General features: G+C 43.5%; 1 protein-coding gene across 12 annotated transcripts in view; it reads right to left on the bottom strand.

The window, feature by feature from the left end:
• Positions 1-18158, bottom strand: part of ubr5 (ubiquitin protein ligase E3 component n-recognin 5) — a 40819-nt gene that overhangs the window by 844 nt on the left and 21817 nt on the right. For 2 of the 12 annotated variants that reach the window (XM_034875261.1, XM_034875259.1), the window contains exons 24-58: positions 18036-18131; positions 17334-17457; positions 17098-17195; positions 16421-16578; positions 16032-16123; positions 15743-15889; positions 15423-15541; positions 14680-14806; positions 14425-14554; positions 14136-14296; positions 12964-13203; positions 12538-12661; positions 11841-11952; positions 11590-11721; positions 11203-11235; positions 10329-10586; positions 9954-10222; positions 8557-8768; positions 7444-7677; positions 7009-7082; positions 6729-6901; positions 6367-6600; positions 5922-6139; positions 5452-5572; positions 4674-5046; positions 4380-4467; positions 4149-4293; positions 3716-3846; positions 3481-3541; positions 3105-3286; positions 2893-2977; positions 2643-2798; positions 1662-1775; positions 1426-1570; positions 127-212 (exon numbers count right to left, since the gene is read on the bottom strand). In XM_034875261.1, the coding sequence (XP_034731152.1) occupies positions 127-212; positions 1426-1570; positions 1662-1775; positions 2643-2798; positions 2893-2977; positions 3105-3286; positions 3481-3541; positions 3716-3846; positions 4149-4293; positions 4380-4467; positions 4674-5046; positions 5452-5572; positions 5922-6139; positions 6367-6600; positions 6729-6901; positions 7009-7082; positions 7444-7677; positions 8557-8768; positions 9954-10222; positions 10329-10586; positions 11203-11235; positions 11590-11721; positions 11841-11952; positions 12538-12661; positions 12964-13203; positions 14136-14296; positions 14425-14554; positions 14680-14806; positions 15423-15541; positions 15743-15889; positions 16032-16123; positions 16421-16578; positions 17098-17195; positions 17334-17457; positions 18036-18131 (5252 nt within the window). The remainder of the gene's footprint in view (positions 1-126; positions 213-1425; positions 1571-1661; positions 1776-2642; positions 2799-2892; positions 2978-3104; positions 3287-3480; positions 3542-3715; positions 3847-4148; positions 4294-4379; positions 4468-4673; positions 5047-5451; positions 5573-5921; positions 6140-6366; positions 6601-6728; positions 6902-7008; positions 7083-7443; positions 7678-8556; positions 8769-9953; positions 10223-10328; positions 10587-11202; positions 11236-11589; positions 11722-11840; positions 11953-12537; positions 12662-12963; positions 13204-14135; positions 14297-14424; positions 14555-14679; positions 14807-15422; positions 15542-15742; positions 15890-16031; positions 16124-16420; positions 16579-17097; positions 17196-17333; positions 17458-18035; positions 18132-18158) is intronic. The other 10 variants (XM_034875260.1, XM_034875262.1, XM_034875266.1 and 7 more) reach the window with 10 other exon arrangements.

The following is an 18158-nucleotide window of genomic DNA, read 5'->3' as shown; positions in this document are numbered from 1 at the left end:
CAGCATTGGGTACCTAATGGATGCTATGTAAATTTGAATTGTTAAACTGAGCCTAATGTAATGTACAAACAGTTACTGCAATGCTGAGCACTGAAGTGCGGCCATCTCCGACGAGAACAGACTTACCAAATCTTGCCTCTCAGTCATGCTCATCTTCTCCACTATGGACCAAAACCAGCGTTTAAACTGCAGGAGCTTGTCCGCATTTTCCCCTGTTGGATCAAGTACAAGTCTTTGCTTACTCTGTAACAGCAAAAAATGAACTGTGAATCTTTAATTTTAATTAATGCAGGGGAAAAAGAGATAAGACAGGAAAACGGAATACGGACGCTTCCGTTTTTTTTTTTTTCCTCCCCCCGTCTCTGACACTCAATAACCATTCATTAACCAGGCAACGGAGTACCGGTTGGGACACTCCCCCCGTCCGCAGAGCGGACAGTTGCAGACTTGTATGGCTCGTGCAGCTACAATGTTGCGTGCATCGTCATTGACACATGCAGAGACTTTTCTGGAACCACTTGCGAGTCCACACGGCCGACAAGTCTGCAGCGGTCGGCGGAGCGTATGTCCGAGCCCGTCCCCACCTACAACGTCCTAAGCTGTGTGTCTACCCGGCACACGGGACGGCCCTGCCAGTCCTCCAGACATATAGCGGCAGGTGTCACATTGCTTTGCGCTGAAAGTGCCATTCAGCAGAGAGCCATGAACTTGGCAGGGAAAAACATTACATTACATTACAGAAGGTGTGTATTTGTCGCACGTTAAAGAAATTATTGGCATTAAAGGTCCCATGACATGGAGCTGTGTGAATGCTTTTAAATAGTCCTTAGTGGTCTCCTAATACTGTATCTGAAGTCTCTTTAATACAGACCTTAGTCGTCCCCTAATACTGTATCTGAAGTATTTTATAGAGACCTTAGTGGTCCCCTAACACTGTATCTGATGTCTCTTTTCCAAAATTCAGCCTCGGTGCAGAATCACAGCCACCAGAGCCAGTCCCACAATGAGCTTTCCTTAGTATGTGTCATTTCTGAATCTCTAGCTCTTGAGGGGGGCAAATTAGAGATAGGGGAGGTAACCTTCCCCTTATGACCTCATAAGGGGCAAGATTTCAGATCGGCCTATCTGAGCTTTCATTAGCAGGATACCCAGGGCTTGGTTTACACCTATCGCCATTTCTAGGCACTGGGGGGGCATAGGCAGGCTGGGGGAACTCATATTGATGTTAAAAAAAACTCATAAAAAGGGAAATTTTCATGCCATGGGACCTTTAAAAGAAATCGGTTTGTTAACTCCTTTTTGACGTGTTCATTTTGACAGCCCTGGTATTCATAAAAATGTTTCAAATAAGTGATCGGTCAAAAGTCTTATTACGGTTATACGGATAATGATGAACTGAAACAGACAGAGAGCAGAGCAGCATACCAGATTCATCATTGAAAGAGGTGAAGCTAATGAGCATCTGGACGTTGACTTCTCCGCAGCCGTTGACCAGCAGCCTGAAGTCCTCGGCCGTCAGGTCCTCCAGGGCGTTCTTAGGAAGCACATCCAACAAACCCTTCCTCATTGCCTACAAAACACACACACGCACACGTGAATACACGTTTTGACTGAAGACATTTGTCTCTGTTCCAACAAACTGACACACTGACATTACTTACATGGAGAGGCTGCTCAGCCACCACCAGCATTCTGTGCTCCGCATACTTCCTCACATACTCATACACGTTGAGAGGAGTTACGGGCATGTTGACCCCGCCAGACAGAAGCTCCACCTGAACACGGAGGAATACGGCATCAACAACCACATTTCAGTTTCTGCTTTCAAAAGTCAAACCTCAAGCCAGTCATTTACCATATTAATGTTCTGAGATGCAAAGAACAGATAAAACTGAAAGGCTAACACCAAAGATTTTGCTCTGGTTCACCTTGCCATAGTTGGTGCCAGAAGCAAACTCATGCTCCATATCCCCCCAGGCGCTAGTATTGCAAATTTCCCATCCAACCCCATTGTAACTAATACATTAAAATATGGGCTCATATCAGGAAACAGTTAGGCTGGCTCTCCGTTCCCCAAACTACACCTCTTTGTAACAATCACTTATTTGCGCCAGCCAAGACTGACTCGCGCTTTCTAGCTCTGGAAAAGAAAGGCCTGAGATTCCTGGGAGACTTGTACATAGACGGGCTGCTATGCTCAATGCTAAAAAACCTCAAAGTGAAGGCCATGGGACCTTTAAGATGTGTATGGAATTAAAAAAGAAAAAAAAAAGTGTTTGCATTTTGAGTCTGAATTTGTATAGTGTGGTCAAGAAGGTTCGATGTGTAGAACAGTTACGGTGTTGATTGACATTAGCACTGTATTTTAAAATGTACTCTCATCTCTATCTAATTCATTTAAGAAATTCCAGGAAAACATCTTCCATGTAAAATGTATAAGCCTTGTGCAAGATCACAGTTTAAAATCTAACTTTTTTCTTCTTCTTTTAAACGTTGCATTTAGGTTCTCGCCAGTGCGTCTAGCAACACCCCCGTCCTGTTTTGATGCAGTTCTATTTTAAAAACTTCGGCTTAGGTAATATTCTGTTAGCATTTAGTGTTACATGTACTTTTGGCGACACAATGACAGTGTAGCCCTTCACCTGTCCAGCCCCTTCCTCTTTGCAGAGGTCAATGGCGAAGGCAAGGTCCATGGCGGCAAACACTGCGTCTGCCTCGCCGGCCTGAGAGTGGCGAATTAGCTGCCGCAGGCTCTCATACATGACCGGGTCAAAGAATGCAAAGTCATGCCAGTTCACCTGCAGTAACAAAGCACATTTAGCACGTTGGTTCTGAAAAGCAACAACATCACAAAGCAGGGTCTTACGGTCGGTATTCCATATTTTCTCTCACCTTCCTCCCAAGCAGCACTTTGATGACATGTCTGTTCAACGTGATTGGACACAGTTCATTCTGAAGCAGACATAACCCCAGTATTCTGTAGAGAAAATACAACATTTAAGTTATTGTTTCCTACTTTGTTAAAGAGGTGACTTAGTTCCCCTGCACGTAGTTCTATTCTAAAGATTAAGAGCAAATGAATCGTGCATAATGGCCTTCATTACCTGCCAATGTTACGGAAGCAGTTCAGCCTGGCTTCTGTGTTCTTGCCAGGCCGAGGGGAGTAGAAGCCTCTTTTGCCCGGCTGGTAGAAGAGAGGAGCGTTGTCGTCCCCGTCATCTGGGTCGTCCAGCTCCATGTCAACCACGCTGCGGGTTGAACCATGCCGCTTACGGTTCTCCTGCTGCTACAACCACACGAAACAGAGGTTATTTAGAAGGTATTTATTGTATATTGGGCATTTGTCATTGTATGTCTTTACAACCGATATAGTATGACTATGCCAAACCAAACTGGATTATTTCCCAACAGAAATTAACTGTATATAACTCTACATGCTACTATGATAGTACAGAATGGAAACAGAGATGTTATGTTTACTTGTGCTTTCTCTGGAGCCTCCAAAAGACCTAGGTCCAATATACTGTCGGCACCATTTTCCCTGGAGGAGACAGAGAAGACCAAAGGTTTATGGTTAGTCTGTAAACTTCCCGATGCACGGAATAGCTGTGACAGTTTCATTATAAAATCATTTTAAGTCCACTTATGTAGCCCTTTAGTGTCACACGCAATGAAAGCAGGACAGTATGTGTCACTATGGTGAACAGATGGTTACCTTCCATGTGCAATGAGAAGCTCCATGGCCTCCTCAACCCTGGCTCTGAGAGAATCCTCACTAGCCAGCAGCAACAGCAGCTGGGCAGGGGACAGCTCCAGCAACATGCCTGTGATTTTACTGGCAAACGCCTGAGGAGACAAAAACACAGCTGGTCTAAGTATGGGGGAAAGAAACCTAATTGTTCCAGTTAGACAGACTGGTAATACATATATGGCTACAGTTATGTGGTAGAGTAGTCAAAGTACGTTTCCACTGATGTGGGCTTGAAGACCGTGAGAGAAGGTGATGTGCTCTCCAGAGTCTATGGATTTATTCATCTTGCTGTTGGAATGTGCAGGGCCAAGTTCTAATGCAAATCTGGTGGTAGTCAAGTCCACCTGCTTACAAATTGATTTAAAAAAAACTTTGACCGATGCAAATGATTTCTTACCGGTTGCATTGCGTGAACGCGTGGGTAGAGCCTTTCACCCAGGGCTTGTCTGTGTGCTGGCAGAGGGTCGGGCTCATCACTGGGGTTTCCCTCTGACGAAGGCCTGAAAGGCCTGGTGTCTATGGAGAGCTGCCTCCTTGAGTCTCTGTCGAACACAAACACATAATGCTTGTACCTTCGGTTTTTCTGTTTACTGTGAAAGGGGAATCGGTTTATTACACTGGAGCTTACCTGTCTCGGTCTCTACGAGATCCAGCTCGAAGCCCCCCGCTTCTCCTCTCTCTTTCCCGATCTCGGTTTCTCAAGCGCTGCATGAGATCTACAGACACAAACACACACAAACACTGAATGTAAAAGATGAAAAGTTCACTGTTGAGTCTAAATTTATTATGTAACCCCCCCCCCCTCAAAAAATATCGTTTTACTCATGTGATAACGGCTTTAAGCATCACAAAAGTACCACTGATTGTAACAATGAATACGTTCCATAATATAGTACAGTATAGTTTCTATGTATTGTCATACTTGAATTGTAATCGTGGTGACACGTACTGCTGGCCTGCATGCCCTTGCTGACACTCTGGACACAGTCCAGATTGGGCAGCTTATCGTTGGAGAGGAGGGCCAGGGCAATGGCCGTGTAGAAGCTGCGGGCCACGCCGCTGCCCTCGCCAGGCTCGTCTTTGAACGTGACCTTCACCCGGTGCACTGCCATGGGTGTGGTTGTGCAGCGCCTGCCAAAGTGTGTGTTTAGCTGACGCATGGTCTGCTGTATCAGCTGGTCTCGATCCCGGTCCACCTCCAGGGCCAGGTCCCGAGACTGCAGGTTCCTCAGCTTCTCCATCTCCCGACGGAACTTGGATTCTTTTACCTCAAAGCCGCCCAGCTCGGTGAGGATCTGGGATAAACGGTCAAAATAACCACATCATTATGACGCTGCTCTCCAACAGAAATGATGCAATATTTTTCGTATTAGCAGTGAATTGAAGAATTAAGGGTTGTTAATCTGCAGCTCTGTAAATATTTCAGCTGATTGTCGGCAGACCAATCCAAGGCAAACGCACCAAGAAATAATAAAGAGGACTCTATTGGGATTCCCCATGTTGCTCAATTTCTGCTGAGTATATAAAATGTTAGGTAATATCATATTTATATTGCAATAAATATCATTGCAATAGTAATTTATTGTGAAGAAAAAAAAAGAAACCCAGTTACAATTGTAAAAGCATTTATACACACATAAAAAGAGGAGTAATGTAGAGCTACTTTTACTTATAAATAAATAATAAATAATAAAACGTACCGATCCAGGCTCAGCTCCGACATCCTCCATGAAGACACGACCAAAGAGTTCCAGTGACAGACGCCAGCGGCCAAGTAGCATGTCATGAGAGATCATCATCCCCATGAAACTACAGTGAGGTCTGGACAAAAGGGGCACAAATGCAGTAATTTAATTTGAATAGCAGTACTTTTGTTTTCGGGCCATTTTAGGCCTTTAATTCCACAGGACAGATAAAGACATGAAAGAGAAGAGAGAAGGGGAAAGACATTAGAAATGGTCCGATACCATTTTTTGAGTCTGATAACTGAACTTGCGTTTGTATATTCCCTAAAAGGGATACTTTGCTGATTTAAAACACGCTTTTATATCCTCTCGGTGTGTGCAGGTTAATGGTGTTTGGCTTTCCACCGTGCCAATAACACAGTGCGGAGCAGCAAAGGCCTGCCGGGTGACGCTAACATCACATAGGGCAGATTGATGTTTGGTACCTGAACGATGGAAGCGGAGGGCCATCGCTCTCAGTGAGGCCAATCTCAGCAAGTAGGCTGCTCTTCAACTGGGCGGCGAGGTCATGGGGTGAAGGGCCTGGTTTTGATGTCTCCATCTCTTGCTCTGCTAGTGTCTGGTTCTCAGTGCCCCGCTGGCCAGTTTCCATGCTCATCACATTCTTCAGGTTGGCGGAGTAAGACATCTTAGTGGGCAGGATCTGTTTCAGTGGGAGTAGTTGTCTTTAGTAATGGGAACAGATACCTTTGGCTTGGACAGTGTGATGATGAATGGATATATGGAAATGAGACAAAGACCACAGGCTGTTGTTCCAATACCCACACTTGAAATAACCCAAATAACCATTATTTCTAGCTGGCCTATTTCAAATGCTCTGAAATACCATTGGAATGATGAATCCTGGATCGATTTAAAAGGTGTAATTACCTCAACTTTTCCATGGTGTTTGCTATGCGTGGATATTAGAACACAGCTGCCAGCGTGTTTGTCCAGTGAAGAGGGGTGGTATACCTGAGAGGGGGAGGGTAGAGAGGAGCCCATGTTTACCTCCAGGCAGTTCCTGTCCATGCTTGCCTCAGCCAGGCCTTTGGTTGCCATGTAGGAGGAGGAGTACAAGCCCTGAGAAGGACGACCAAACAGATCCTCCTTCCTGGCATTAGGCTGTTGTTAGGTGGGAAAAGAAATAAGCTAAATAAAGTTGAAGCCAGATACATACCATCATGGTAACAGTTACGTTAATACAGCTAATGACCAAATGCTCGGTCAAAAGACTATGCCACATTTCTGACCTGCAGGAGGTGGGGCTGGTCTGCCAGAGGAATGGCCTCAGCCAGGGGGACATCGAAAGGGTTGGGAGGGATGCAGCCCAGGAAGGTCATGGAGTCAGAGCGGCGGAAGAAGGGGTGATTCTGACCCGTTTCAGCAGGGACTGGGTCCTCGTCCTTGTCCTGCAGAGTTGAACCTGAGGTAAGGCAAAAACAAAATCGGTCAGAAGACACATTAAAACGACCAGGCAGTTCCTTGACACTTAGGTCTCAACTATTATCAGATATTAGTTATCTGGCTTACTTTGATTGGTGTCCTCATCATTCTCATGTTCAGAATCCTCATTGTCCAAACCCAGTTCCAAAATCTCTCGATTCCTAGTTAAAGTGGATGAATCACAGTTAAAAAAGTAACATGTATTCTAAGAAAATGTTTCATTTAAAGCCTCATCATCAAATCATTTTAATCCCAACAACCAAAGTTGCCTTGCATTGTCAAGCAAGACAACAGACAAAAAGATTCAAAAACAAGGTTTTGTTCCGATGGCCATTACACGCAATTATATGCAGATAAAGCAGTTGTCGTGATGACAATTTTACTCCAATCCACAAATGGGAACAAGAAATGCAATTGTGAAAACCTGAGCTGGGTGTAAGCAAATACAGTCGTGCTGCAGCTAAAGTAAACTCTCAGATTTTAAATACAAAGACAGCATTTTCACTCATTTTCTTTACTGACCTCTTTCTGTCCATCTGTGGGGTGTCCAAAGTGGTCTGCTGGTTCATGGCCTTAATCCAATAGATGAGAGCCTGGAACACGTAGGCCACATGTTTCAGTGAGCACACGTCCAGCACAGGAAGTACATCAGAGTGCTCATCATTGTGGGAGCGCATCAACGATAAGGCGTAGTTCAGGAAGTCGCCCCGCGCCGACATCATGCCCTGGCGAGCGGTGAGCAGGGTAGCTGCTCTCCTGAAAGAATACAAACCGCATACAAAACAAGTGAGAACACTGTATTGAATTGGTAACTCCGTATTTATGCAATGACCCGGTCAAAGTGTTGGAGAACTATTTTTTGCAATCACAGTTGGACAGAACTTATATAGGGACTGTAAAGAGTGGTTCATGGGTATTGAAGGGGGCCTTACAGGTTTTTTGCTGTTGTTGTCACAGGTCTTGCTAGATTTTGGGGGCGTCCACACCTCAAAAGGTCTTCCCTCAAGACTTATCACCAAACGGACCCACTATTTCTCCCCGGAGTCTTTGGATGAGGATGGCACCAAGATCTTGGTTGCAGCCATCACCATAGTCCTGCTGCACTACACCCTGTTACGTTCTACAGTGTCCTCCTGTGTCCTGCTATGGCCCGCTATGTCCTCCTGTGTCCTGCTATGGCCCGCTATGTCCTCCTGTGTCCTGCTATGGCCCGCTATGTCCTGCTGTGTCCTGCTACGCCCAGCTATGCCACGCTACATACTGTAACGCCCCCTACTATGAGATGGACTACTACTACCATTTTTAGTCACTGTTCCATTATCTTTAATGTGACTATTATTGCCACTTTTCATCACACCCCCAACCGGCACCGCCACACACTCCCTACCACGAGTCTGGGTCTGGACGAGGTGTCTTCCTAAAAGCAAGTTTTTCCTCCCCAATGTCGCACCGCTTGCTCTTCGGGGAATTACTAGAATTGTTGGGACTTTACAAATTACAGATTGTGGTTTAGACCTACTCTATATGTAAAGTGTCTTGAGATAACTTTGATCATGATTTGATACTTTAAGTTAAATTGAATTCAGAATAGAATAAGAAATGTGACAAAGACGAATGACAAAAAGTGTTTTTTACCTGCGTCCTTCCAGGGTGCGGAGGCTGGCCTCCTCCCGGGCCGTCATACGCTCCCTGCGAGCCGAGTGCTGAGAGGCGTGGAGTGGGTGACTGGGGTGACCCGGGTCTCCAGCAGACGACAGAGCTGAGCCATATCGCAGCTGAGCCTCGGTGGAATCCATGATCGACACCATCCAGTTCCAGGTGGGAATCAGCTTTTCTTCAACATAGTTCTGGTCCAACCAAATGATAAACATTTCACTTTTAGCCAACTCATTACACAGATCTGACTTAAATTTAAAAGTGATAATGTTCAGACAGTCATTGTTATCCACTGCCAATTACAATGGCTACAATGCAACTCAATTACAATTTTGAACAGGAATGGGAATTGTCATGGATTCCCTGAAACGTTTTCAATGCTGTACTGTTGCAATGAAAACAAGTTTTTTTATGATTTGTTTTTTTTATGGATCTTGTCACAATAGTGTTTCTTCAAAGTGTATGCCCTGAGTTATATGAGTTAACTCTCAACCAAATCCCTACATTCAGCATCTTTAATGTGTAGTAAAGCGTAGTTTTAAATAGCACGTTATAAAAAAGTATCTGGGAGGGGGAAAACAAACATTTTTTAAATAGAATGGCCGCCAAGTAAAGGTGTGACGAGATCTTTTTGTCCATGTAAAATTGCAGAGCAGCCGCCAGTAAACTGAGTTTGGTTTGGACCGCTAAATTAGCACAAAAGATCCCCTGCCTGTTAACCAAAGCTGAGATGCATTAGTAAAAAGCTGCCTGCAAAACCCAGGGTTAGAACATTATTGGTCTGTCTTTCTCTCTCTCTCTCTCTCTCCCTCCACAGCGTGCAGTTCAGAGTGGCGCTGACTTGCACAGATTGCTCTCTTTTTTCTGTCTTTCTGAAAATGAGTCAGAAAGCAAAGCCTACTTATACTTTTAAGCCACTATCCATCTTTGTCCACTTATCCGGTATTGGGTCGTGGAGGCAGCAGGTCCAGCAGGGGATCCCAAACTTGGTTCTGAGTAAAGACTATCTTTCAAGTCATATTTCTTAATTGAAGTTTCTTTAAAAAAATGTCAGCTTGTCTCATTCTTGTGAACCCAATCTTGTGTCTTGAGCCGGGTGTCTGGTCCCAACCCTACCGCTGAGGGTTATGTTATGTAGTATAACATAAGATAATACACAGATATCAACCAGTCAAGATGCAGAAATTGTGGTTTTCACACAACCACTGTTTACTCAATTAAATGATAGTAATGGTAAATGATAATGTCTTGGTACCACTGTCATTTATTTTAAACATTTGTTTGGTTGATTTTAGAAAAACTTAACAGAACAAATATTGTTACTTTAATGGTGTCATTCAGTATTTTGGTCTCCACACAATGGCAGTCTATCTTACCTGCAGGTTGACTGCATCCTGGTAGGTGAGCTTTACAGCAGCAGGGTACTGAGAGTAGACAAGATGGTTGTACTTGGGAATCAGACTCATGAGGTCTGAGATCTGCCTGATGACGATGCTGTAGGCCCGGGCAAGGCTGCTGGCAGACGTCAGGTAGCTGCTGGAGTTGCTGGCCTCCAGAGCCGCAGCCGCCGCGGCAGCACTGGAGCTAATAGCGCTCGAGCGACGCAGGTTGGTAGGGTCGATATATATCAGGCCTGTGGAGCTTGCTGGGAGAAAGACAAAAATCATAAGAGGTACAATCAATATACACTATTTACACCAACCAGAGACATTTTACTATAGAATCCCACACACAGACAGAGCTCCACTGACCAGCTGGGGTGGAGGAGCTGGAGGGAGCACTTCCAGTGGCCCTCTGGCTGGGGGTGTTTCGAACAGCCCACTGCATGGAACGAGGGGCCTGGGCCGCACTGTTGGCGTGGGAAGCGTTAGTTGTCCTCTCCAGCGGCTCGTCCAACAGGAACGTCTCCTGGTCGACATCGTCGCTCTGACTGCTGCTGCTGTCGGAGTCGCTCGAGTCGTTGGACTGGGAGTCATCCTCTGAAAAGAAGGCAGGGACACTGCTGGCACCTTCAGAGAGGACGATATGGGATGAAGACACAAGATAAGGGACAGAGGTTTAATGGCTTGGGCGTTAATCTCACCTCCCTTTGTTTGTCTTTCACAGATTTATCCAGGCAGGAGTGCGGGTTAGTGAATCACACCACTACAAGGCCAAACACTTAATATGATGGTGAAAACACTGAGTCTTCAAGTCGAAACAACAGCTGCACTGTTGATCAGCTTGTGCTGAATAACATAGGACTTCCTTTTTTTGTATATTTTTAAGATTCTTGGAAATGTCATACAGACCGAAAGAACAGTAATGTCTCAATTGTACTGAATGTTCTGAGTTGAAATTAAAGAACACCATCATTAGTAAGAAATAGACATTTTAGATGACCAAGGAGAAAAACACCACATTTGGAAAAGTTACAAATTGATTAGTTTTGTTATTTGGGTGAAAGAAAAACAAGACTAGACTTGTGTTGAGCGGCAGTATTAGTTCAAAAGGACAGACACGATAACAGTGAATTGTGAGAAAGGGACGAACTGAAGAAACTCTGAGCAGGAAACTGTATGCACTTTGCAAATTCACTCTTGCCCTGACATCTGTATATGCATTGAAGTAAAGAGGAGCTCATACCAAAAATAGGAAATGCCAAGGACACCCTACTGCCTGCAAATGAAATACATTGGGTATTCAGCCAGGGACCATTTTGTCTGCTGTCTCATTAGCTCTCTAAACATAAATTTCCACATTCCAAAATGCTGACTGTTAAGCACCAATGATTTTGTGAGGACTAAATTAGTCTGCAATTCTAGGGAAAAAAATACACCACAGTGCAGCAAGACAGAAATGCAATTACTATTTAGTAAGCAGTTGGAGCCTTACAAAATATTTGGAAAGATTTCAGGTGACCGCATTTCCAACAAAACTTGAGAATTGAGGAGAATGTTTTATGAAGGGGGATTTAAAAGAAAATCTAAAATTAAATCTAAAAGGAGGGTTTATACACAGCTGTTGACCAACCTGCTTCAGAGCCAGCAGTGGCTGCCGTGACGACACTCCTCCGGCCGCTAGCGTTATCCTGATTGCTGTGGTTACTTTCGCTGTCACTCTCGGTTTCAGCTGCTGCCAGCAGATCCAGCTCCATGTCACTCCCTAAAAGCAGGAGCAGAGAAAAGCAGATGCTTCACTCACTGTTGGGTGGGGTTTGAGCTGCAAGTAATAATTCACAAAACACGAAGAACAACTAGTGTCTTTAGTAGGGTGAGTCTCACCATCCTCGTCATGCTCATCATGCTGCCCTTCTGCCTCAGCATTTTCTTCTCCCTGTTCCTCTTGGTCGTCATGATGGTCTTCCTCACCAGCTACTCCCTCTACAACTTCAACCTAAAAAAGACAAACAAAATATATCCTAAGAGGGAATACTTTGAGGCAAGACCCAGCTATTGATTTTCACACCTAAAATCATACAGTATTAAGAACACCAAATGAAAAATACAAATGGACAAAAAAATATTCATCAGAATCTCAGTGAGGCATCGTACATTCTGAAAAACTAGTACTAGAGCCCGACCGATAAAGGATTTTTCAAGCAGATACTGATACGAATATTTGATTTAAAATTTGAAAAAAATCCAGAAACACGTTAGAAAACAGATTTTCCTAACATTAGTTATTTATCAGTTCTCACTAAAATAATGTGATCATTTTGTTTTATTTCACAACAGAACAGAGGAACATCAAAATGTATTAAAGTTCTAATAAATAAAATGTATAATAACACAAAATTAAGATACTAAAGTAATTTCAACAAAAACGTGTTAACAAAAAAAGAAATCTGTGTTACCGAGAGATCGGGAAAATGCCTAATATCGGCCCACAGATATATCGGTCTGGCTCTACTAGTTAGAAATGTACAAGGACTCTCTTCCATGCAAAGTTCATTAATGATTTTATGAAGAGGCTCCCCACCTCTTCCACATCTGCTGACACAATGTCATCCTGCTCCTCGTCTCTTCCTCTGACAGGCTGTGACTGGCTGCTGCGCCGAGGCTGGGGGTTCCTGATGATATAAGAGGCAGCTGTCTGGCTGGAACTGGAGAAAAAAAAATAAGCACAAGACCACAAGTCATTATATCCAGTGAATAAGAAAAATCAACCATCTTCTGTTCCTTTTGGTTTCTTCTCTCATAAGTAAAAATCTAGTGAATGACTCAATTATTTCAAACGTTTCGAGTCATATGTTCCTTTTGGCATTTTACCATGAGGCTCCGACCCAACTAACCAATCCAATATAGGCACACTTCAATCTTGCATAACACAGGAACAATACTTTAGTCAAAACTGCAATGAGAGTCCATAAAGACAGGGAAAACAAGGCACTGAAACCTAACAGACCTGCTGGACTGGTCGGGTGAAGGTCTCGGAGGCAGCGGTTCAACAGAGAAGAGCTCCTCGCTGCCCTGAACAGCATCGATACTGGTGCTGGCCAAAGTGAAAGGCGCAGTAGGTCTCGCTATGCCCATTCGCACCGGAACAATCAGCGACTCCGCTACGTTACACAGCTCCTCCACAGCGTAGGGCAGTAGGGCTTGGAAAACCCGTCGACATTTCCCAATGGGCTGGGGGATGAAGTTGCTTTTGAGGAAAAGGCAGAAACACCATTTGCATGAATTTTAAAAAAGCACGTGAAATTGAGGTCAATAAGTACTTTACATGCACACTAATATTCTAAATATGACAATTTTCGAATTTGATACAGGTCATGTAAATCGCATATTACGTTTGGATACTCCAAATCTGGCATTTCTTTAAATACGGCATTTTAGGAAAAAAAAATGTTTAACCAAGTCTGCAACAGTTTACAGCTTCTTGTCTGTTTACAGCTCGGTGTGTATTGCTTTGGTTTCGGTACACAAATCAACCAGCCAACTGTTTGCAAGAGTGGGGTAGACATGAATGCCCAAAGAAAAAGCTTAAATTTCTGGTCAGAAGGGGAAACACACTTCCTTTTAATGAAAGACTTCAAGACTATGATCTTTTCTAGAAGGTGGCTGAAGGAATTAAAGAGGTAGTCTGTATTTGCACGGTCCAACAAGTCTGCCCCCTTTGGAAAAATCCTTTTTTAATGTAAATAGGGAGATTAGTGAGACGTTCATTTTCATTAGCTATGTAAACAGCTCAGTAGGAATATTTGTAATATGGCCAATAACCAGAATATTGTAAGCATGTAAACATAGTCACTGTATACTGCCAATGAGTGGAAGAATTGAGCTGATGTAACTCAAGTTACAACTAGAATGGCACTCAGAGAGCAGACCTCCGCCAGGGCCGAGGTTGCATTCACGTGCTCCTCGGATGGTCCTATTTCCCGAGTTGGGAAGCCATTCATGAGCTCCAAGTCGTAATGTGGAAAAAACATGGGGGCTACAAAGAAGATGTGTTGTATTTTATTGCTCAGAGCGTTTAAACAATATGTTGATAACTGTTAGACAGACAGACTTGGAGGGGGCAATTCATTCCTAGATCCTTTGTCTAAAACTTTACTTGACAACTTAATGTGTTCTTACTTTTTCTTCTTGGATGAGGCCATCTCCACGCTGAGGATGACAAATACCCGGGCCACAGAGCGTAGGAACCTCCTGGTGACATTGACTGCCTCCTCTCTTCGACCAGGAGTGTACTTGTTCTGCAGCTCCTTTACTAGTGTACCCAGTAAGGTGTCTATGAACTAATACAGAGAACAACAATCACCGTCTGATGACCAAAATACTTACATGTGCACAAATTACCGTCCTCCCAAAAAAACAATCGAAAGTCCTTTGTGTGTGTACCCTTAGACTAACTGAGTTTACTCACAGTTATGTCAGGGGCACACTTGACAATGAGGCAGTGGGTGAAACAGTCAAGGCGAATGGTGCCACTCTGCTGATTCAAGTAGACCTGTTCTTCAGGCAGAAGGTGGGCAATTCTGCTGCTGGCACTAAGTCTAAGACAAAAGAAACACAGAACTCAAAATATGTGGCATTTTTCAGTTCTTTGAGCATCCAAAAGTGCAGGTCCCTTTAAACAAATTTAAATGTTGGAAGGGCCATTTTGGCTTTTGATACTCACGGGTCTTTATTCTCCTGAGAGCCAAACATGATCATAGACTTGAGGGCGTTCCAGTCCTGCAGGACCCTCTCCAGAGCCAGTTGAGCAAAGCGGGGAGGTTCTAGGTCATGGTCTGGCATATCGGAGTCTGAAAAAGTGGAAAGAAGCACGTTTTCATACACCAGATGCCTTGAAGTAATAATGATTTTAATCTGTTCTGACTAGACCACACTTAGTACTGAAAAAAGTAAGCAGAATAAATGATCTCATAAGGAGGTTTGTAAAATATGTGAATCATTAATCTGTACGGGTGGGGGGGGTGGGGGGGAAGCAACCCAGAGTAGTATCGCAATATTTTCTGTGACAATACTGAATCGATACACAGATGCCAAGCATCGACCTTTTATTATATAAATTGCAAAGTGAGAATGACAATTTAACTTTTTGGTACTATATTAATAAAATCAATTGCTTCATCAGTCCACTAGATTTTGGGCAGGCAGCAATACAAATGAAATTAGATTAACAAAGAGAATGTATCTTTTTAGATAAGAGATGTTGACAAAGTTTTCCTTTGGAGACATCATTTGAAGTTGGGAAAAAAGGAAATACATTTAAATATATCGCATATAATGCAATAACATTTTATCGGGGTCATGTAGTGATTCCTACCCACCTTTACCATCAGTGCAGATTAATAGGTGTGCTATTAATCTGCACTGAAGGTATAGGTGGGTAACATATGAGAAGGACCCTGAACTTACCTTCTGCATTTGCAGCCTTACGGTTCCTGTCTTCTCTGATGCGTGGCGGTCTGTACTGACAGTGCTCAACACTCTGCCTGGCAACAGTCTGCACCAGGAACAGTAAGATATGCTCTCCCCTGCGAGTGGAAATAAAGGACAGTGAGATATATCGCTTCATCCTCACTTGCAAAATATGAAGTATCTTCTGTTTCAAATTAATACAGTTAAGTTGATTTAGCCAGAAATACCAAGATACTTGCCAATTATAATGGCACAAAAGATACTCTAGGTAAAAGTAGAGATAAAGGCTAGTACAGCGAACATGGCTGGGACCTTACCTGCTGTTTGGTGTTGTGACCAGGTTGGTGGTTGTGAGTAACCTGTAAAGCAGGTCCAAGCGAGCAGCCTTCTGGCCGGCGATCAGCGTTTTACACTTACATTTCTCCCAGCAGTCACAGTATGCTGTGGGAGAGGTCCTCTTCAGCCTGGGAACAAAAACAGAAGCAAATTTAAAGACCATGCAGACAATCTAGTGTGGAATACAGGCGATAACAAGCAATGGTCAGAAAGATGGAAACCTTTACAGAGAGTAAATACTGTAAGGCCATTCTCAAAATTCAGACTTACTTGCAGTCATGTCCTTTGTGACACACCCTTGCACACTCAGTACAGCAGCAGAGGGACTCGAGTAAACCACAGGTCCGACACTCAAAGATATCCTAAATGCAAAGTCATTGTGATGAAAAATACCAGTGTTCCACCTTTAAACTAAACATTATATTTTAAAGAGCTTAAAAAGAGCTTAACAAGCACTGTCTCCTAAAGCAGTAAGCTTCCAGTTAGTTCCAACGCCCTGAAGCTACAAGTTTGGTAATTAAATATAACAATACTGTCTTAAACATTAAATGATCATCCCCAATAGACCCTGATAAAGCCGTTTGACAGTGGTCTACAACCCGTCACTTTTTCTGATGAAAATTCAGAGTTCCAGTGGAAGGATATCCTCTAGGGCTGACCTGGTTAATGTGCTCAGCTCCAGTCCAAGTGAAACTGCAGGTGTCGTTGCAGCAGAGAACATAGAGGGGCGAATCATCTGGGTTGGTCCCCGAGGGGCAAATCATTTCCATGAATACAGAATCTGCATCCTCTTTCTCTGCAATGCCTGGGTCACCCACTGTGTTACACATTTGAGAAACAAGAGGAAGATGTGAAAACGTAGGAGTGCCAGTAGCATGTAGTTTGCCGCCGTAAGCAGGGCAGCTAAATAGGTCAGGCTTTACAAAAACTCTTGGAAAACTTCCAATGTTCCAGCAGTTCACTACCCACGTTACATCACATGTATCAGAGAGGTGGTGGCTTTAGGTTAAACACACCTTACAGAGTGTATGTGCAAAATAAAATGCAGACATGAAAAATACAGGTTCGCAATCAGCAATCAATCAATTTGTGTTTGTCAAATGGAATCATAGGAAGTACAATTTCAGTGAAATGTTGAGGGACTCATAGCCACTTCCCATCAACGTCAACCACATAAAGCATAATTAATATTTGTTAAATTGACAATTTAGTATAAGTTTTGCAGATCTGACAGAGAGTCGATTGGAGAGGTCTGCGCCTTCTAGAACATCACCATTAACAGTCTCCCTTTAAATAACATACCAGTTCACAACAGAAAGCTGACTTATTAACTTACCCTTTGCCATTTTCTGCGCAGCCTCCAGCACAGTGATGGCTGCCGGGTAGGCTCTCCCACTGACTGCCAGCATGAAGGGGGTCATTCCACGGGCATCCCTGTCAAACAACAGCAACAACAATTAGAATGGAAAAAATGGACAAAGACTAGCCAATAAAGCAGGACAAACAAAATGCATTAGTTTTGTGTACAGTAAGGATTTAGAAGTACGACCCTATAGGAATAGAGACTCGTACTTGGCAGAGAGCAGCTCCCGGAGGTGCGGCCTCAGAACAACACTGTCACACATCAGCTTCAGGATAAGGTGGGCGTTGGCCTTTCGGTCTTTAGATTCGACCACAGACGGCTCAGTGGACGGCCCTGCACACATGGAGGACAATCCATCAGACATGCCCAACACGTTTCACCACAGAGTTGGAATACACATGAATACTGTATACAGCTGATGGACTAATTTCAAATGTAACAAAGTGATAAAGTATACTGAAAAAGACCAGAATGTCATAAGAAAAACTAACCCTGCAACCTTCTTTCTGCATTTCTACGATATTATCTGTGTATGTACTTTATAATACCATTTTTGAAAACAGCCCGTCTAAATTATATCGAACAGGCACGCATGTATTGTGAAAGAATGGAATGGAGACAAAAGCATATTAGTTAGCAGTGAAAACCATTCCTGTGTCCTTAATCCGTACTACATGCTTCTTATGAGTCTAAGCAGGTTTTTACTATGTGTGTTCACACTATATACATATCAAAATGAAGTATAATCAAACCAAACAGAATATATATTGAATACGGTGGATTTATGAGTGTGCTCTGCACACTATTCTCTCACAATGCAAGGCACTATAGAACAGTTGTTCACAGCTGGGAAAATGTAAATGAGTTGGGGGTCGTGGTGAAACGGGCTCTATGATGAAGAGGTCATGTACCTGGTATGGTGGAGGTGCTGGGTCCCTGGCTAGTCCCAGTGGAGGCAGTGGTGAGTGAACCCACAGCTGGTGCTAGAATGAAGTCAATGTCACCATCTGTTAATGAAATAAAAACAGTGTTTG

This window comes from Etheostoma cragini, chromosome 6, assembly GCF_013103735.1.
Source record: "Etheostoma cragini isolate CJK2018 chromosome 6, CSU_Ecrag_1.0, whole genome shotgun sequence".
Taxonomy (NCBI): domain Eukaryota; kingdom Metazoa; phylum Chordata; class Actinopteri; order Perciformes; family Percidae; genus Etheostoma; species Etheostoma cragini.
The sequence above is the reverse complement of the archived record's forward strand: the minus strand, read 5'-3'. Positions and strand labels throughout refer to the sequence as shown.